We start from the raw sequence: 17,225 nt of genomic DNA on the forward strand, positions 1-17,225 counted from the left end.
ATAACGTGGACTTAACCACATTATAACGTGAAACATATGTTATAACGTGAAACATCAACATTATTACGTGAAATATCACATTATAATGTGATAGTGACCCTTTTTTTGTGTGTGTGTGTGTGTGTGTGGCAGCAACACGCTTCCGTAGCGCCGCACTCTCTTCAATATGAGAGAAATTTATGTAAGGTTTGAAAAGGCTCGGGGTTAAAAGGAGGCCTGTTGGACAGGAGATTTGCAGTTCATAAGAAGTCCAAAAACAACAACAAAAAAAGAGGCAGCTCACCTCCGCAGTGTGCAAGGCCATAGAGGACGTAGCCCTTGTGACAAAGGCACTGGAAGCTTCCCGCTGAGTTGACACAGAAATGGTCGCAGGCGCGGTCAAAGGAGCACTCGTCAATGTCTGCGCAAGACGGAGGGGGACAGTTAGAAACGTCGCCATCACCCAAAAAAAAAACAACAACAAAAAAAACATAAAAACCGCAATCGAGCCCACTTTCTCGGCTCAGTAATTCTCGGTCATGCATTTCAGTGGAGCGAATCAAAAGAAGAACAGCAGCAAACAAAGAAAGGAAAAAAAAAAAAGAAGAACACTTTTGGTCCCGCGTCTGCCGTCGTGATTGCCCTCCCGCCGTCGCACCGTTTTCCGTTTTGATGTGGCAAAATGGAATTTTCAAAGCACACTTTTGGAAATGGCGAGCGGAAGCAGCGGGAGTCAGCTGATAATAGGTGCCCAAGTGCGCTTTCTTTCTTGCCTCTTGAGAGCCTGCCAATCTTTTTCTCGCTTTTTTAAAAATATAATCAAGGTGGAGAGATGGCTCTGCGCCCTCATACGCCATGTCAATGTCATGTCACAGTGCTCAGAAATCAAACGTCAACTTTATTATTATTATTATTATTATTATCATTATTTTTGTAAAACCGGCGTTCCTGTAACATGCTTGCACTTTAGGCTCGATGATTACAATTTATGGTCTAGTACACAGGTGTCAAACGTGAGGCCCGGGGGTCAGATCCGGCCTGCCAGATGATTTTATGTGGCTCGCGTAGGCAAATCGTGAATCATGGATGTCAACTTCGGTGATTCTTGTTCAAATCTGACCCCAAATTTCCAATTCTTCTTCTTCTTCTTTTCCTTTCGGCTTGTCCCGGTTGTCTTTTTTTTCCATCTAAGCCTATCTCGTGCATCTTCCTCTCTCACCCCAACTGTCCTCGTGTCTCCCTCTCACTCTTTTCCCTGACAGCTCCATCCTCAGCACCCTTCTACTGATGTACTCACTCTCTCGCCTCTGAACGTGTCCGAACCATCGAAGTCTGCTCTCTCGAACCTTGTCTCCAAAACATCCAACTTTGGCTGTCCCTCAAATGAGCTCATTTCTCATCCTAACTAAACACTCCGAGCGAGAACCTCAACATCTTCATTTCTGCTACCTCCAGTTCTGGTTCCTGTTGCCTCTTCAGAGCCAGCATCTATAATCGGTACACCACTGTGTCATAAACTTTCCCCTTCATCCTAGCGGAGACTCTTCTGTCACATAGAACACCAGACACCTTCCGCAAACTGTTCCAACTGTCATATCATAAATGATGACGTTAAGGTATTGCAAGCGTTTTTACGTGACCAAACACCAACAATAGTTGAGAAACCCATCACCCTTGATTTCTGATCCCAAAAGTAATTCATAAATTTCACGTGCCAATATGATGGGGCGATAAACGATTGTTATGGTTTCACAATCATAACGGTCCTCTGAGGGAAACCAGAACTACAATGTGGCGAGCGACAAGTTCAAGGAAATCAAATCAAAGGGTTCAGCAGATGGTGTCATGTGTCCAGCACGCTTTTGTTTATGGTGAGAACATGGGCGAATACTGTATTCAATAAATCTGGACTTAAAATTCAAAATCCCTGTGAGTTATTCTCTGATGGACTACAGGTACGTGATTTTCAATTACATGTTGGCCCGCCCACATTTTGAACACATCAGCCTATCACAGCAAGACACGTAAATGGCAGAAGGCAAAGACATTTCCCCTTTGAATTTCGATGTATTCTCTGGTATCATTTTTGCCTAGATTGAAATGGATGTGGTTTAAAGCCCAAGTGACATCCCGAGAAACATTCAAAAATAGATAGTGTAATGAAAAATACATATCACATTAATCACTTCAATGTCTATACAAAAAAATAAATATGAGCAGAGAGCGCGTCATCCATGCGCAAAGTTGCGGAAGTGTCATTCGACATCCAAGTGGTCGCCATATTGGCTGCATCTACTGCCCGTGACGTCACCCCGGACATTCGCCAATCAAAACACGCGGTGCACCCTAAACTACGGTAGATGAACACGCCTCTTCCGACACGGAAGCTCTTTTCGAAGAAGAGAACATCTCACAACAGAGTGAAGTGACCGGGGCGATAAAACCCCATCGTTTCGAGCTATATTTAGATGATATGCGGATCACAGTCACATTGCAAGCGACCAATCCGATCCACTTCCGCGGCGGAGATGAGCCACCTCGGCCGAAGCCGTGTTGACAAGGCCGGCAACCGGCTTGGCTAACACGAAGGAACAACGAGCTACCTTGTCTAAACATAGAAGCCCGCTTGAGTGCGCTACTGCCCTGTACGTCATTTCCTGCTTCTTCTCGAAAACAAACCCCTCGAGAGGATTTTCATGGCGGGAGTTACAAAAAGCCGTACACGTCAAAATCATGTTTTGTGGTGAAAAAACAGCTGGGTCCACCCCAGCGGTTGTTTTTTTTTTTTTTCATTAATAGCATACTAAAAAGCGTGCATTTCACGACAGTGGACCTTTAAATATTGATGGTAAAATAAAGAAGGCTGAAATGTATCAACTTCCTTTGACTCACATCGTTTCACATGAAATTATTGCCGCAGATTCAGTTCCACATTTTTCAGTTGAATTTTCGATTGACTGCTTTATAAATGCAAACCGGACTGGACCAGACCATCGCGTGAAAATAAAGAGTTGGTGACGCTCATTGAGCGATTCTATACAGTACTTGGTACCTCGCGTATATTCTGATCACTTTTCTAGCTACGGGCGCATTATGCATTATGAACATAGTTAGGTATTATCGACGCTTGCTATACTTTTTACTGTATATGGTTTAAGACGGCGGGTCGTGCAATTTCAGTGTGCGGGTGTCCTTTGCGTATTCTATGCACTCGTGAAAATATTTGGCAAAGCATACACCTCACAGCGTTTCCAGGTCAGCCACATCAGGAAGCGCTTTGACGGTTCAACTTCTGCACCTTTTATCATCTTCATTTTGTAATAATTACTGTTCCAATGTTGGTGCTGTTCCCATGGAGCTCCTATTGATTACAAAAGTGTTTCCCGAGGTGACTGTGCGACGGATTCGGAAACTGGCTGTCGTGCAGTCAGGTGACGAGGTTTTTTTTTTTTTTTTTTTTTTTTAAATGTTTGTACCATTTTAATATGCAAGCAAGTTGGAACAACTGTCGGACTCCCACAAACCTTACTTACCACAACACGGCTGAAATATGCAGGACGTGGGCAATGGGAAACATTACGTTAGATCTACTACCGTCATTCCGGCCTACAAGCCGCAAGTTTTTTTTTTTTTTTTTTTTTTTTTTTTTTTTTTTTTTTTTACAGCCGCCGCGCTAGTTATCATTAGCGCCAACGCATTAGCGTTACCACCGCCACGTCAGTGTTAGTGATACCACCACCACATTAGTGTTATTGTTAGCGCCGCCGAGTTAGCATTAGGACCGCTGCGTTAGCACCTCCACGCTAGCGTTAAACTCTTTCTTTGCACCGAGGATTATCACCAGGTGTGCTCTGTAGTCCGGGAATTACTCCTTTTGTGTGGGCAAAAAAAAAAAGAAAATGTCAGATTAACAAAAAAAAATTGCAAGACGGGTTCAAATCAAGAAACCCAAACGCTAACCATCATTTTAGCCACAACTTAAAAATACTTCAAAAAGTGTGAGTGAATGTCACTTTAGGTAGGAGCGCCACCGGAGACGTCGTCCGTGGAGCAATCGGAGGGTGGGGGTGTGTGGGGGGTGTGAAGAACGTGTCCCGGACTGCCCTCGCACGGATTAGGAGGGACAAGCGAACGAAACACACGAGGGTGTTGAGGTCGGAGGAATGCTGGCAGCGGTTCAGCCAGACATGCCCCGTCCTGATATGTGGGCCACGCTCCGCTGACGGCGAGGAAGCACCGTGACTGTTTAAACCGAGATAACTTTAGAATTCAGTTTACCCATCTCGGCACCCCGCGGAGACGCTCAACGGCTATTTAAGTGTATTTGATGCCGGAGAGGCCTCGGCGGCGAGTCTTACTGCAGGGGCGGGTCACGCTCAGGGTGGAAACCCGGTCTGGAAAAAATGTCGCTCACCAGAATTTATGGATTAGGTTCGTCGTGTTTCGCACCGTTTATCTTCATGTGCCATAGAACAGATTAGACATTAGACTGATGAGACCTGACTCACTAAGACAAAACAAGGACAACGTTGCTCGTACGTACACCCAAAGGCTCACATCATTAAAAGAAATACTTGATGTTGGATTTATGCGGACATTGCACATTTTCTCACATAAGGTGCCAAATACTCGGGTTGCAACCAGGCGATAAAAAATGCGATCAATCGAATCGCCGCCATTTCGACAGAGCAGCTAGGCGTTGCAGACGACATCACCGTGGCGACGTCCACAGTCACTCGTGGACGTGGCGAGCGCCGGATGTTTTCCGCCTATTTTAATTCACTCCACGATCTCGCCAAAGCTAGATATGTAACAGAAGATCAAACTTCCCTGAGGTAGAATATCCGGACAATAGAAATCCACACGGTTATCGCTTACAAAATGATCAGAACAGACTTTCAAAAAAAAAAAAAAAAAAATCACCATTTGCCTCGTCTGCTCGAGCTTCGTTCAAATCTGCACGTCGTATTATTTGCAAGCCACTTTTGTTTTCGATAACTCCACTGCATCTTCTCATTCGTGCAATCTAATCTTTGGAACACGGAAAAAAAAATGGCTTCCCAATGTCTCCGTTTCCGCGATTTCCACATCCGCAGACGCCACAAAAACCCGGCGCGACTGCTCGTCTGCGACGATGGCGGTCGAGCACCCGGATGAACGGCCGCGACGTCCCGTGCGACCCGGCCGCGATGACAGGAAAAGACGGGCACCCGACATACATTTGGAGAGACGGGAAAGCGGCTGGAGCGCACGCAGCGGCGCGCTGTTTTCCTTTCACACATTTGATGTTTATCTGTTTGTGCTGGACACCGGCCGCGATAGTGATTGGCCACACGAGTGAAAAGCAAAAGATGAAAGGATCGCGCGTCTTGTACTTTTCAACTCGGCAAGAGGCAGAAGTCAACTCAGCTTGTTTGCCGTCCGTTGCCAGATGTTCTTGAGGTGGCTTCCTTTATACCAACAACGAGACGTTTTAGGGCTGTAGCGCCATTTCCAACACCTGTGTGCCGACACAGCGGATGTTTTTTTGTCGTCTAGTCCATAAATGCATCAAAATATAGTTATAATAGAAATAAGGGTTGTTGGGGCTGTTGCGGCACGGAGGGCTCAGCTAGGAAAGCGTTGGCCTCACAGTTCTGAGGACCTGGGTTCGATCCCGTGCCCGTCTGTGTGGAGTTTGCATGTTCCCCCCGTGCCTGAGTGGATTTTCTCCGGGCACTCCGGTCACTCCCACATCCTGAAAACACGCGACATTAATTGGAAACTCTAAATTGCCCCTAGGTGTGATTGTGAGTTTGAATAGTTGTTTGTTTATGCGCACTCTGCGATTGGCTGGCAACCAGTTCAGGGTGTGCCCAGCCTCCTGCACATTGACAGCGGGGATAGGCTCCAGCAGTCCCGCAACCCTTGTGAGGATAAGCGGCAAGGAAAATGGATGGATGGATGGATGGATGGATGGGGCTGTTGCTGCATTTATGAAGTGTAAATGACTTTTCAAAAATGGTCATACTGCAAATCAGTTGGGAAAAACTTGTGTTTTTGAACCTAGAATGACATGCTCAAAGGCCCAATTCGCATCCATCCATTCATTTTCCCAACCGCTTATCCTCACTGGGGTCATGGGCGTGTTGGGGCCGATCCCAGCTGACTTTGGTCGACAGGTGGGGTGGACCCCGAACTGGTGGCCAGCCAATTGCAGGGCATATAAAGAAACAACTGTTTGAAATCACATTCGCACCTACGGGCAATTTGGAGTCTTCAATGAATGCATGTTTTTGGGACGTGGGAGGAAACCGGAGTACCTGGAGAAAACTCACGCTGGCACGGGGAGAACATGCAAACTCCACACAGGGGGGTGGATTTAAATCAGGGTCCTCTGAACTGTGAGGCAGATGAGCTAACCAGCCTTCCACTGTCCCACTGCAAGTTTACATATTCAATGCTGTTTTTTTTTGGGGGGGGGAACCCATCCTAAGGACATTTTTATTGGCGAGTGATGACCAACTGACTTTTATGCCCCTTAAAATCCAGACAAGCACTGCAAACACCTCACGGACACCACTGGAGGGGATTTGAAGTAAAAATTGCCATTAAGAATTTTCAACATGATGTGCAAATACCACAAGCTCTTATTTAAAGGGCCACTGTCATGAAATGCATGATTTTTCATATGTTATTAATTAAACACTTTGTAACTCCCGCCATGAAAATCCTCTTGAGGGATTTGTTTTCGAGAAGAACCAGGAAGTGACGTACAGGGCAGTAGCGCACTCAAGCTCTTTTACCTGTGGGAAGGTAGCTCTTTGTTACTTCGTGTTAGCCAAAATGCTGGCTCGTCGCATTGCTGGATATTGCGCGAACACTCGGGAGGATGGATTTACCCTTCATAAGTTTGCAAGAGACCCGGTTTGTCGTGAAAAATGGATTGCACAGGTGCAAAGGACGAGAGCTTGGTGGGTTCCAAGTGACAGGTAGGTGTGTATAGAGCTACTAAAAAAAAAAAAAAATGGTGGGGGGAGGACGTAATCCTTTTCGGAACGTAACAAAAGATCCGCGTCCGTAAGTCAGAGGTGCTAAATGTGTCAATGTGCCCATCGGCGACGTGTCCGCCGACCACGGCTCATGTACGCCGCGCAGAGGTGGAGGGGAGGCAGTTTGGCCGCTTGCAATTTGACTGTGATCCGCATATCATCTAAATATGGCTCAAAACACTAGGGTAAAATTGGCCCGGACACTTCACTCGATTGTGAGACGTTCTCTTCTTTGAAAAGAGCTTCCGTGTCCCAAAGTAGGTGAGCGGACGAGCCGCCGCCGAAGCCGTGCCTCGCGGACGAGGTGGATCGGACGGGGAGGTGGTTTGGCCACTTGCGGTTTGACCGTGATCCGCATATCATCTAAATATGGCTCGAAATGTTAGGGTAACATTGCCCCAGTCACTTCCCTCGGCTGCGAGACATGTCATATGTATTTTTCCATTTCAATATCTATTTTAGAATGTTTTTGGGGATGACACTCGGGCTTTAAAGGTAAAGTTGGTACATGCTGTCGCGTTCACGTGGACCCACCTTGACACGTCCGCTCGTTGGTCAGCAGCTTGTAGCCTTTCTTGCAGCTGCACTCGAAGCTGCCCACCGTGTTCCGACACACGTGGTCGCAACCGCCGTTGTTCAGGCGGCACTCGTCAATGTCTGAGAGAGGGAAGCCAGTACGAAAAGAGGTCACACACGCAAATATGAAGACAATATACTGTAGATTTTTGTCGCTGCGTGTTAATTAATGTGCCGTTAACTTTCTAATGTCCTTCTGAAGCTAGTAAGTAGCACAAACCTATCCACTTTTTTTTGGAAAACGCAAAAGCTCAGAATTTTTTTACAATTGGAAGTGTTGAAAAGAAAGACAAAATCATGAAATGTACTTCATACTTGGCCATAAAGTGAATTTTTTTTATTATTGTTTGATTCCATGGAAAGATGAAAGTAGGATTGGGCAATTCATAGATTTAATTTTATTTGTCAGGAAGATCATTCTTAGCGCTTTGATAGTGCTTACTTTAGTCCGCGTTGCCAACTTAGCGACCTATCCGACCGCTCAGCTGCCTTATTTTATTTATTTACATTTAAATTTAAATTTATTTTTAAAATTAGGTTGCTAAAAAAAAAAAAAAAAGGACAACATGACCAGACTTGTCCAGGTTGTTTTCCGTTTGACTAAAAAAAGGCGCTCAGCCAAAGGCAAACCAGTCGGTCGTGCTGCCTGTCTAAGATTTCATTTTTAAGGTCATTTTGCACGGCCGTAATTGACGCATTAACGATAAATGTCGCACTTTACTACAAACGTCGCATAGATCATCTGATCTCATTTGGGCTGGAGCAGCAAAATACTCCAACCGGCATGAATAAGTCTTTAATGATTCGGCCAGGCCTCCACATCCTCATCAAGCATCTTTTTCTGATTAGTAAAGAACTTTTATTTCTTCAGCCAATACCCGATCGATATATCATGTGGTCGGTGCCGGTCCGTCTTGAATAATCGTTCCAAATGAGTTTTCATCATCTGGCATAGCTAAATGTATCCAAAATGGAACCAAAGGTTCCCGGCGGTCCTTGCTCAATTCTGTTTTCCGCCCCTCAGAATTGAGCCGGCCCGCAGAGAGTCCCGGCAGGTCTCCTGCAGTGCTTTGCGTTTATTTTCCTTCTCTTTCTTCTCAAACCAAACTAACACCAGAAGATGGACTTTTATTAGATTTGCTCGTGTGCTATTGCAAGCGGGAGTAAGCAGGATAAAAAAAAAAAAAAAAAAAAAATTTGGAGGGGGGACACTGTGTCTTCTCACCGTCTTTCAGCGGAATATTTGTTTCCTCAGTATCGTGATTCGTGCTTATTTAATTCTATTAGAGTTCATATAAATAGGGGTGTGAGGTTGCTTGAGTTGAGGAGGTTCCTGACTCGGAAAGCACGGTAATAGGAACACAAACTGCAGAAACCGAAAGGGAAAGTGTGGCTTGAAACTGTTTGAACAACCGTAGTTTAGCCTTTACAGGGACAACCATGGCGATAACGTACACACCCGGCCGTCAACGGCGACACTTTTCCACACCAAAGTTATTCAACTGTGTAATCATTGACCATTTTTTTTTTTTTTTGTGCGTGCACGGCGGCGAGAGTAAACACTTTCGTCCGTCAACGTTTGCATTGTCTGTAACAGCTCGACTTGCAAACCGGAGGGTGGCTGAGTCGCTACCAATGAGATGGAGGCCGTGTCATGATGGGAATGGATTCAATATCAAACTCCTTTTTGGTGAAATGCATTTCGGAATGTTCCGTGCCGCTAAAATGGAGAACGGAGAGGGGCAGATGTAGAGCGAACACGCACGGCAGGTCACCTTTGCAGGTCTTGCGGTCCGGCTGCAGCGTGAAGCCGACGGGACAGCTGCAGCGAACTCCGGTCACCGAATCGTGACAGGTGCTGTCGCAGCCGCCGTTGTTCACGGCGCAGGTCTCTGCAGGGAAACAAGACAGCGGCCATCAAAATCGACCGCGGTCGCTGCTCCGACCTACTTACGACGAGCCCGTTGTTTGATTCGGATGGCTTTTGTGTCAGAAAGAAGAACGAGAGAAGCACTGGAGAGGTTTGAGTTGGACACGGAACGATCAAAGAAACAAGGAGACAGAACAGAGTTGGGATGCAGATGCGGAATGATGATAGTGTGAAACTAGTGGTTAATAAAAATAACCGGTTAAATCTTAAATCCCTGCTGTTATGATTAGCTACCAGCAAAGTCCAGTAAGGTTTCTGTGACGGCAACAAAACCTTTCAGGCGGTTTGGAGGCAAAACAACAATTTCCGCGACGCGGCTACTGAGTCGCTACACTGATTAGAAAAAAAAAAATGGAAGCAGTCAGTCAAGATGGGATGACAGGATTTCAAGTGACGGACCAGACGGAGACGAATTTCATGGTGATTTTAAAGAGCAGAGTTTTGTTGCTCCTCTGACACCCTTTCAAAGGGACGGGAAAAAAAAAAAGTCATTCGTAACGATCACTTTAATTGGCTGGAAGTCCCGATTCACTCATCGCTTTACTGTCGGACAGCTGCTGGAAATGATTCGAAAAAACAAAGCGCAGCTGCGCTCGTGGTAGAAGTTTCAGACTGGCAAAGAGATGGCGGCGAACATGCACTGCTGAAGTGGGAACACAGCTGGACCGAGTTATTATTATTATTTTTTTTGATATACGGAAATTCGGAAATTAAGGACCACACCAATCACACGGGAGCAACAGAAAATATTCTTCCCTTAACAAAAAAAAAATAAAAAAATGCAAAAATAACCTCACTGCCCCTGCAGTCACGACAAAACTTCCCTGAGCACAAATTAAAAAATATAAAATAAAAGAAAGCTCAGCTCGATGGCAGAACTGATGCAACTAAGCTACACAGGTGGTTCCTGTGATGCGATTTTCATCGCAATCTCATAGACAACCGATCAAAACAGTGCAACTTGTTGCTGAAGGCTGAACATCATCAATATATCAGGTAGATCCATCAATCGCTCATCCTCACTAGGGTTGCAGGCATGCTGCGCCCTATCCCAGCTATCTTTGGGTGAGAGGCGGAGTACACCCGGAACTGGACGCCAGCCAGTCGCAGGACAATCACACAAATAAGAATTCGGACCCACATGATGTCCGCAGATGATATTCCGATCTGCAGTGAAAGCAGGGAGCAGGCGGAGGAACAATTAGAAAGATGGAGGCACGCACTGGAAAGGGGAGGAATGAAGATTACCCAAAAGTAAAACAGAGTATATGGTGGGGGAAAGAGTGAAGCTCTAAGGGGAAGAGATGGCGAGGGTGGACGACTTTAAATACTTGGGGTCAACAATACAGAGCAATGGAGAGTGTGGTAAGGAAGTGAAGAAACTGGTCCAAGCAGGTTGGAACAGCTGCCGGAAGGTGTTTTTTGTTCTATGTGACAGAAGAGTCTCCGCGAGGATGAAGGGCAAAGTTTATAAAACTGTTGTGAAGCCGGCCATGATGTACGGATGAGAGACGGCGTCACTGAAGAAACGACAGGAAGCAGAACTGGAGGTGGCTGAAATGAAGATGTTGAGGTTCTCGCTTGGAGTGAGCAGGTTGGATAGGATTAGAAATGAGCTCATTAGAGGGACAGCCAAAGTTGGATGTTTAGGAATCAAGGTTAGAGAGAGCAGACTTTGATGGTTTGGACATGTTCAGAGGCGAGGGAGTAAGTATATTGGTAAAAGGGTGCTGAGGATGGAGCTGCCAGGCAAAAGAGCGAGAGAAAGACCAAAGAGGTTGATGGATGTTGTGAGGGAGGACATGAGGGCAGTTTGGGTGTTCGGGAGGAAGATGCACGAAGATAGGCTTAGATGTTTTGGGGATGTGGGAGGAAAACCGGAGTTCCCGAAGAACATGCAATCCCAACACAGGTGGGGCCCGGATTTGAACCGCCGGTCCTCGGAACTGTGATGCAGTAACCCTATCCAGTTTCTCCAACATTTTAAACACTGTTGTGAAAATGCGGGTACGATAACATCAAGAATAAAACAATACTGTATTTTATACATTTTTTTTCTTGCCTGCTTTTATTTCAGCTTTTACTTGATGTCATATCATTTGGCAATTGTGGGAACTTTGGCTTTTTTTTGCGATATCGAACAGCATTTGCTCATGTTGTAATCAACAACACTTTGCCTCTCATTTTTTGCCAAAGAACGGCAGACAGCTCAGGACGATGGCGCACTAGGTGACGGCACCGGGTAGAGCAGGCCGTCCAGTCGCTAGCGCAGCCGCCGACATTAGACCGGTGAGTTCAGTGCTGTGTCTTCACGTATTGTAATTGCAAAGTGTGAGCAGACACAATTGGGAGACGAGGCGATGAGACGGTGTCAGGACATGCCTCGAAAACGCTTAGGCAGACACCTCAACCAACTGTAATTAATGATCATCTGCTAAGAGAGCGCAAGAAATATTTCTACACATTCTGGTTGAGTGAAGACAAGGCGAAAAGCATCCGCTCTGGAATGCTGCGGGCTTTTGTGAGTTTTGGATGCACACCAGCCGCATCACCAGGTTGGGACCTGCAATTAACAACCGGGCGGATATTTCCCGAGATGACGTTTTATGTCTGAAGCTGAAACGCCCTCACACTGTCTTTTTATTCCGAATGAAGTGAGGAAAAAAGGAAAATTCAGGTAAAGTGTGCTAGTCCTCATTTTTAAGAACAAAGGCGATGTTCAGAGTTGTGGGAACTATAGAGGAATAAAGATGATGAGCCACACAATGAAGTTATGGGAAAGAGTACTGGAGGCTTGACTCAGGACAGAAGTAAATATCTGCGAGCGACAGGATGGTTTCATGACTAGAAAGAGTGCCACAGATGCATTATTTGCCTTGAGGATGCTTGTGGAAAAGTACAGAGAAGGTCAGACGAGGTACATTGTATCTTTGTAGACCTACAGAAAACTTATGACAGAGTACCAAGAGAGGAACTGTGGTACTGCCGGCGCAAGTTTGGTATGTTTTGGAGACAAGGTTCGAGAGAGCAGACTTCGATGGTTTGGACATGTTCAGAGGCGAGAAAGTGAGTATATTGGTAGAAGGGTGCTGAGGATGGAGCTGCCAGGCAAAAGAGCGAGAGGAAGACCAAAGAGAAGGTGGATGGGTGTTGTGAGGGAGGACATGAGGACAGTGGGTGTTCAAGAGGAGGATGCACGAAGATAGGCTTAGATGGAAAAAGATGACATGCTGTGGGGACCCCTAACAGGACAAGCCGAAAGGAAAATAAGAAGAAGATGAAGCAACAGACTTCTAGCGAATGGGCTTGCATTTCACACACATGCTAACCGTTGACAAGTGAACTCCATGCAACTTCTTATTTCATATTTGAAAGCCCCCCCACGCATAAGGTTTGCACTCCGCCTTTGAGGCACAATGCAGATTCAAATTGGCTTTGGAGGAAAAACAAAACAAACAAACAAAACAAAAACAAAAAACATCACGCGACTTGCCAGAAAGCACAGCAGTCATCTAACAAACACCTGACGAAATCGCTGAGCTTTAGTTACAAACCACACAATAGGAAATAAAGTTATGTCCAAGAGTCATCCGATATTCCCGCGAGATGCAACAGAAAAAGCAAAGCCGAATTCCCATGCGCTCCGTTCAGACAGGAAATTAATGTGATAAAGGCAGGACACTTAATCAGCCGATCCCCCCTAATTTCTCTGTTTTTGTGCAAAGAAAAAGGCAAAACTAGGCCACAATCTCCAGAAATAAACCCGACCGATCAAGTGTGAAAACTCTTTGTTCATGTAAACGCGGCGGTAATAACTTAAACCGCCGTTGTCTCCCCATTCCTACCTTCAGCAGGGGGCTCCTGTGAGAGCCCCCCCCTCCCCTCCACCCCTCGTGTGATAAATTTAAAACGGGATTTTCTTTGATCTGGCGAGACTTTGCCCGCTCCCGAGTTTCACGAGGTCTCCAATGTTTGCTGCGTTTGTTGACCGAAAACATGTCCCCCTAATTGGATTGAATTGCCCCTTTTTGCACTGCAAATATTTTCCTCTCCCTTTTTCACACTTGTTTGCGTCTATTTCAAATGGGCCTGCGGCTGCTCGTCCCATGACTTTATTTGCAAATGGGTGAAGCGCATCGGCTTTGTGAGTCGGGCGGGTCTCGATGCGGAGCTCGTGGAGCAGCTCTGTGTGGAGGTTCGACGAGAACAGGTACTGTTGAAACCGGTTGGCCAGTTTGCAGTCATGCGATCAGCCGCGGAAGCCTGATATGCTAATCAAGGGTCAGCAGAATTGCATCTCCATCCATCCATCCATCCATTATCTACCCGCTTTTCCGGGTCGGGTCACGGGGGAAGTAGCTTAAGCAGGGATACCTAGACTTCCCTTCCCCCAGCCACTTCCGGAGGGATCCCGAGGCATTCCAAAGCCAGCCGAGAGACATAGTCTCTCCAACGTGTTCTGGGTCTCTTTCCGGTGGGATGTGCCTGGAACACCTCACCACAGGGAGGCGTCCGGGAGGCATCCAAATCAGATGCCCCCGCCACTTCATCTGGATCCTCTCAATGCGGAGGATCAGCGGCTCGACACTGAGCCCCTCCCTGATGACCGAGCTTCTCATCCGATCTCTAAGGGAGAGCCGGGACACCCTGCGGAGGAATCTGTATCTGGGATCTTGTTCTTTCGGTCATGACCCACAGCCCGTGCCCATAAGTGAGGGTAGGAACGTAGATCGACTGGTAAATTGAGAGTTTCGCCTTTCGACTTTGCTCCCTCTTTACCACAACAGACCAATAGAAAGTCCGTATCAGTGCCGACTCTGCACCGATCCGTCCATCGATCTTCCACTCCGTTCTTCCCTCAATCGCGAACAAGACCCCAAGATACTTGAACTCCTCCACTTGGGGAAGGATCTCATCCCCGACCAGGAGAGGGCACGCCACCCTTTTCCGACTGAGGACCATAGTCTCGGATTTGGAGGTGCTGATTCTCATCATCTCCAAAACGTGTAAATTGACATGCGCTTCATTTTTTTTTTTTTTTTTGCACATTGCGTGAGGAGTATATGGAAATTGATTTGTTTAACACATGCCATGTGATTCATCAAACGCGAGAAATATTCCGCTGACTGATTTCGCGTCTTTAAATAGCGCCTGTCAAAGGCAGATGGGAGCTGACACACAAAGCGGCGCCGGCAGAGCAGAGGCAGAACGAGAGGTTGGGGGCAGAACTTTTCCATTCATGTAAACGTTGTTGAAACGGCGACATGAATGTTTGCGACGTATCGCCTTTTCAGCGACGCAATTTTGGCTCTTCTGAAAAAAAATCTAAGGACTGATTTGAATCCAATCACAAGAAGGAGTCGTAATAATAATAATAAGCGATGGCAAAACTCCCATCAACTGCATTTCTTGCATCTGTCTCATATTAGCGCATTGGGATAATTGGTGCTTGCCTCTCCCAGAGCAATTTTCCAGGTGTCCTGTCCCAAGTTGTTTGACAGGATGGGCAAATACCATAAATCGAACTGCCATTCCCTTGGGATGCATTCAAATCAAAGGAATGATGGTTTTTACGCAGTTGTTGGCTGAACAAAATGATCAGAGTAACATATTTCTTTCCTGTGACGCAGTCGTATGTTTTTTTCTTCCAGTAAGACTTCCATCCATCATCTCAAACTTCCCAAACTTTCCAAATTTTAGCTGATCAGAGCTACTCCATGGGGGGAGGCCTCTGCTTGCCGTGTCCCCGTGAAATTTTCATGTATCATGTCAATCCTTCCATCCATCAATTTTGTTAGCCGCTTATCCTCACAAGGGTCAAGGGAGTGCTGGAGCCTATCCCAGCTGTCAACGGGCAGCAGGCGGGGGACACCCTGAACTGGTTGCCAGCCAATCGCAGGGCACATGGCTTCTTCTTCTTCTTTTCCTTTCGGCTTGTCCCGTTGGGGGTTGCCACAGCGTGTCATCTTTTTCCATCTAAGCCTATTTTGTGCATCCTCCTCTCGAACACCCACTGCCCTCATGTCCTCCCTCACAACATCCCTCAACCTTTTCTTTGGGCTTCCTCTCATTCTTTTGCCTGGCAGCTCCATCCTTAGCACCCTTCTACCAGTATACTCACTCTCTCGCCTCTGGACATGTCCAATCTCTGGAGGTCTGCTTCCTGTTGGTTCTTCAGTGCCACCGTCTCGAATCCGTACACCATGGCCGGCCTCACCACCGTTTTATAAACTTTGCCCTTCATCCTAGCTAAGACTCTTCTGTCACATAGGACACCAGACACCTTCCGCCAACTGTTCCACCCCGCTTGGAGCCGTTTCTTCACTTCCTTGCCACACTCACCATTGGTCTGGATTGTTGACCCCGAGTATTTGAAGTCATCCACCCTCGCTATCTTCACTCTTCCTCCTCCGCCCCTCTCATTCACACACATATATTCCGTTTTACTTCGGCTAATCTTCATTCCTCTCCTTTCCAGTGCGTGCCTCCATCTTTCTAATTGTTCCTCCGCATGTTCCCTGCTTTCACTGCAGATCACAATCTTATCTGCGAACATCCTAGTCCAAAGGGATTTTAGCCTAACCTCGTCTGCCAGACTATCCATTACTACCGCAAAAACAGGAAGGGGCTCAGTGTGGAACCCTGATGCAGTCCTACTTCCACCTTAAATTCTCCTGACACTCCTAACTCTACTTTTCTAACATATTTGTCTGCCACACCAGACTTGTGCATGCAGTACCACAAATTCCTCTCTTGGTACTCTGTCATCGGCTTTCTCAAGGTCTACAAAGACACAATTAGCTCCTTCTGACCTTCTCTGTACTTTTCCACGAGCATCCTCAAGGCAAATAATGCATCTGTGGTACTCTTTCTAGGCAGGAAATTGCTCCCAGATACTTACTTCTGTCCTGAGTCTAGCCTCCACTACTCTTGCCCATTGCTACATTGTGTGGCGCATCATCTTTATTCCTTCTTTCAACCACTAACTGTGAGCTAAAGATGAAAAAGAATGAAAACAAAGTGGAAATAAGAAAAACGGCGACGAGGCTACCTCTCAGATAAGGTTTTTAACATGAATGCTGATGGAACGTTTTGTGCGTTTCTACAGTGCATCGGTGCCCGACAGCCATTCCTTTGGTGTTGTGGCCATAACAATCATCGACAAAAAGTGTGTGCGTGTAAATGTGTGCTTGTGCTGACAAAAAAAAAATTCACCGGGAAATTTCGTTGTAGTTTGTTTTTACGATACTGCGGCCATCGACCATCGATGAGGTGGGCATCTGTCTCACTGGCGTGACCACGCCCACCCCGTAACTCCGCCGACAGGATGCCCAATGAAAAGACGCGCTCCGGAGCTGCCAAAATTGGAACGCCCTCTTTTAGATGCGACAGCTTTTGAAAACAGTCCGCTCAATTTGTTCAAGTGCATGAGCACACAATTTGGGATCTTAAAAGAAAAAAAGTCTCAAACTTAGGAAGTCATGAGCGGAGCGCTCGCCAACGGTACGCACGCAATTCCGTTAGGCCAGCCGCACAAATCATGGCCGCTTTCAACCAGAGCGCACACCAAGAAATTGAGCACCGCACATCCACAGGCACGCTGTATAAGCTTGTGAGGATGCACAAAGAGTAAACTATACTGCATTCTTTTCTTTTTTTTTCTTTGGATGGCAAAAACATGGCGCGGATATCGAGGACAAAGTGACTCA

The 17,225-nt window shown here is 46.4% G+C and overlaps 1 protein-coding gene across 4 annotated transcripts in view; it reads right to left on the bottom strand.

The window, feature by feature from the left end:
- scube3 (signal peptide, CUB domain, EGF-like 3) overlaps nt 1–17,225 on the bottom strand; it is a 141,300-nt gene that overhangs the window by 14,381 nt on the left and 109,694 nt on the right. For all 4 annotated transcript variants that reach the window (XM_061843690.1, XM_061843698.1, XM_061843681.1 and 1 more), the window contains 3 exons: nt 9,362–9,478; nt 7,545–7,667; nt 284–400 (listed from right to left, as the gene is read on the bottom strand). In XM_061843690.1, the coding sequence (XP_061699674.1) occupies nt 284–400; nt 7,545–7,667; nt 9,362–9,478 (357 nt within the window). The remainder of the gene's footprint in view (nt 1–283; nt 401–7,544; nt 7,668–9,361; nt 9,479–17,225) is intronic.

The sequence above is a fragment of the Syngnathoides biaculeatus genome, chromosome 2 (assembly GCF_019802595.1).
Source record: "Syngnathoides biaculeatus isolate LvHL_M chromosome 2, ASM1980259v1, whole genome shotgun sequence".
Classification (NCBI taxonomy): domain Eukaryota; kingdom Metazoa; phylum Chordata; class Actinopteri; order Syngnathiformes; family Syngnathidae; genus Syngnathoides; species Syngnathoides biaculeatus.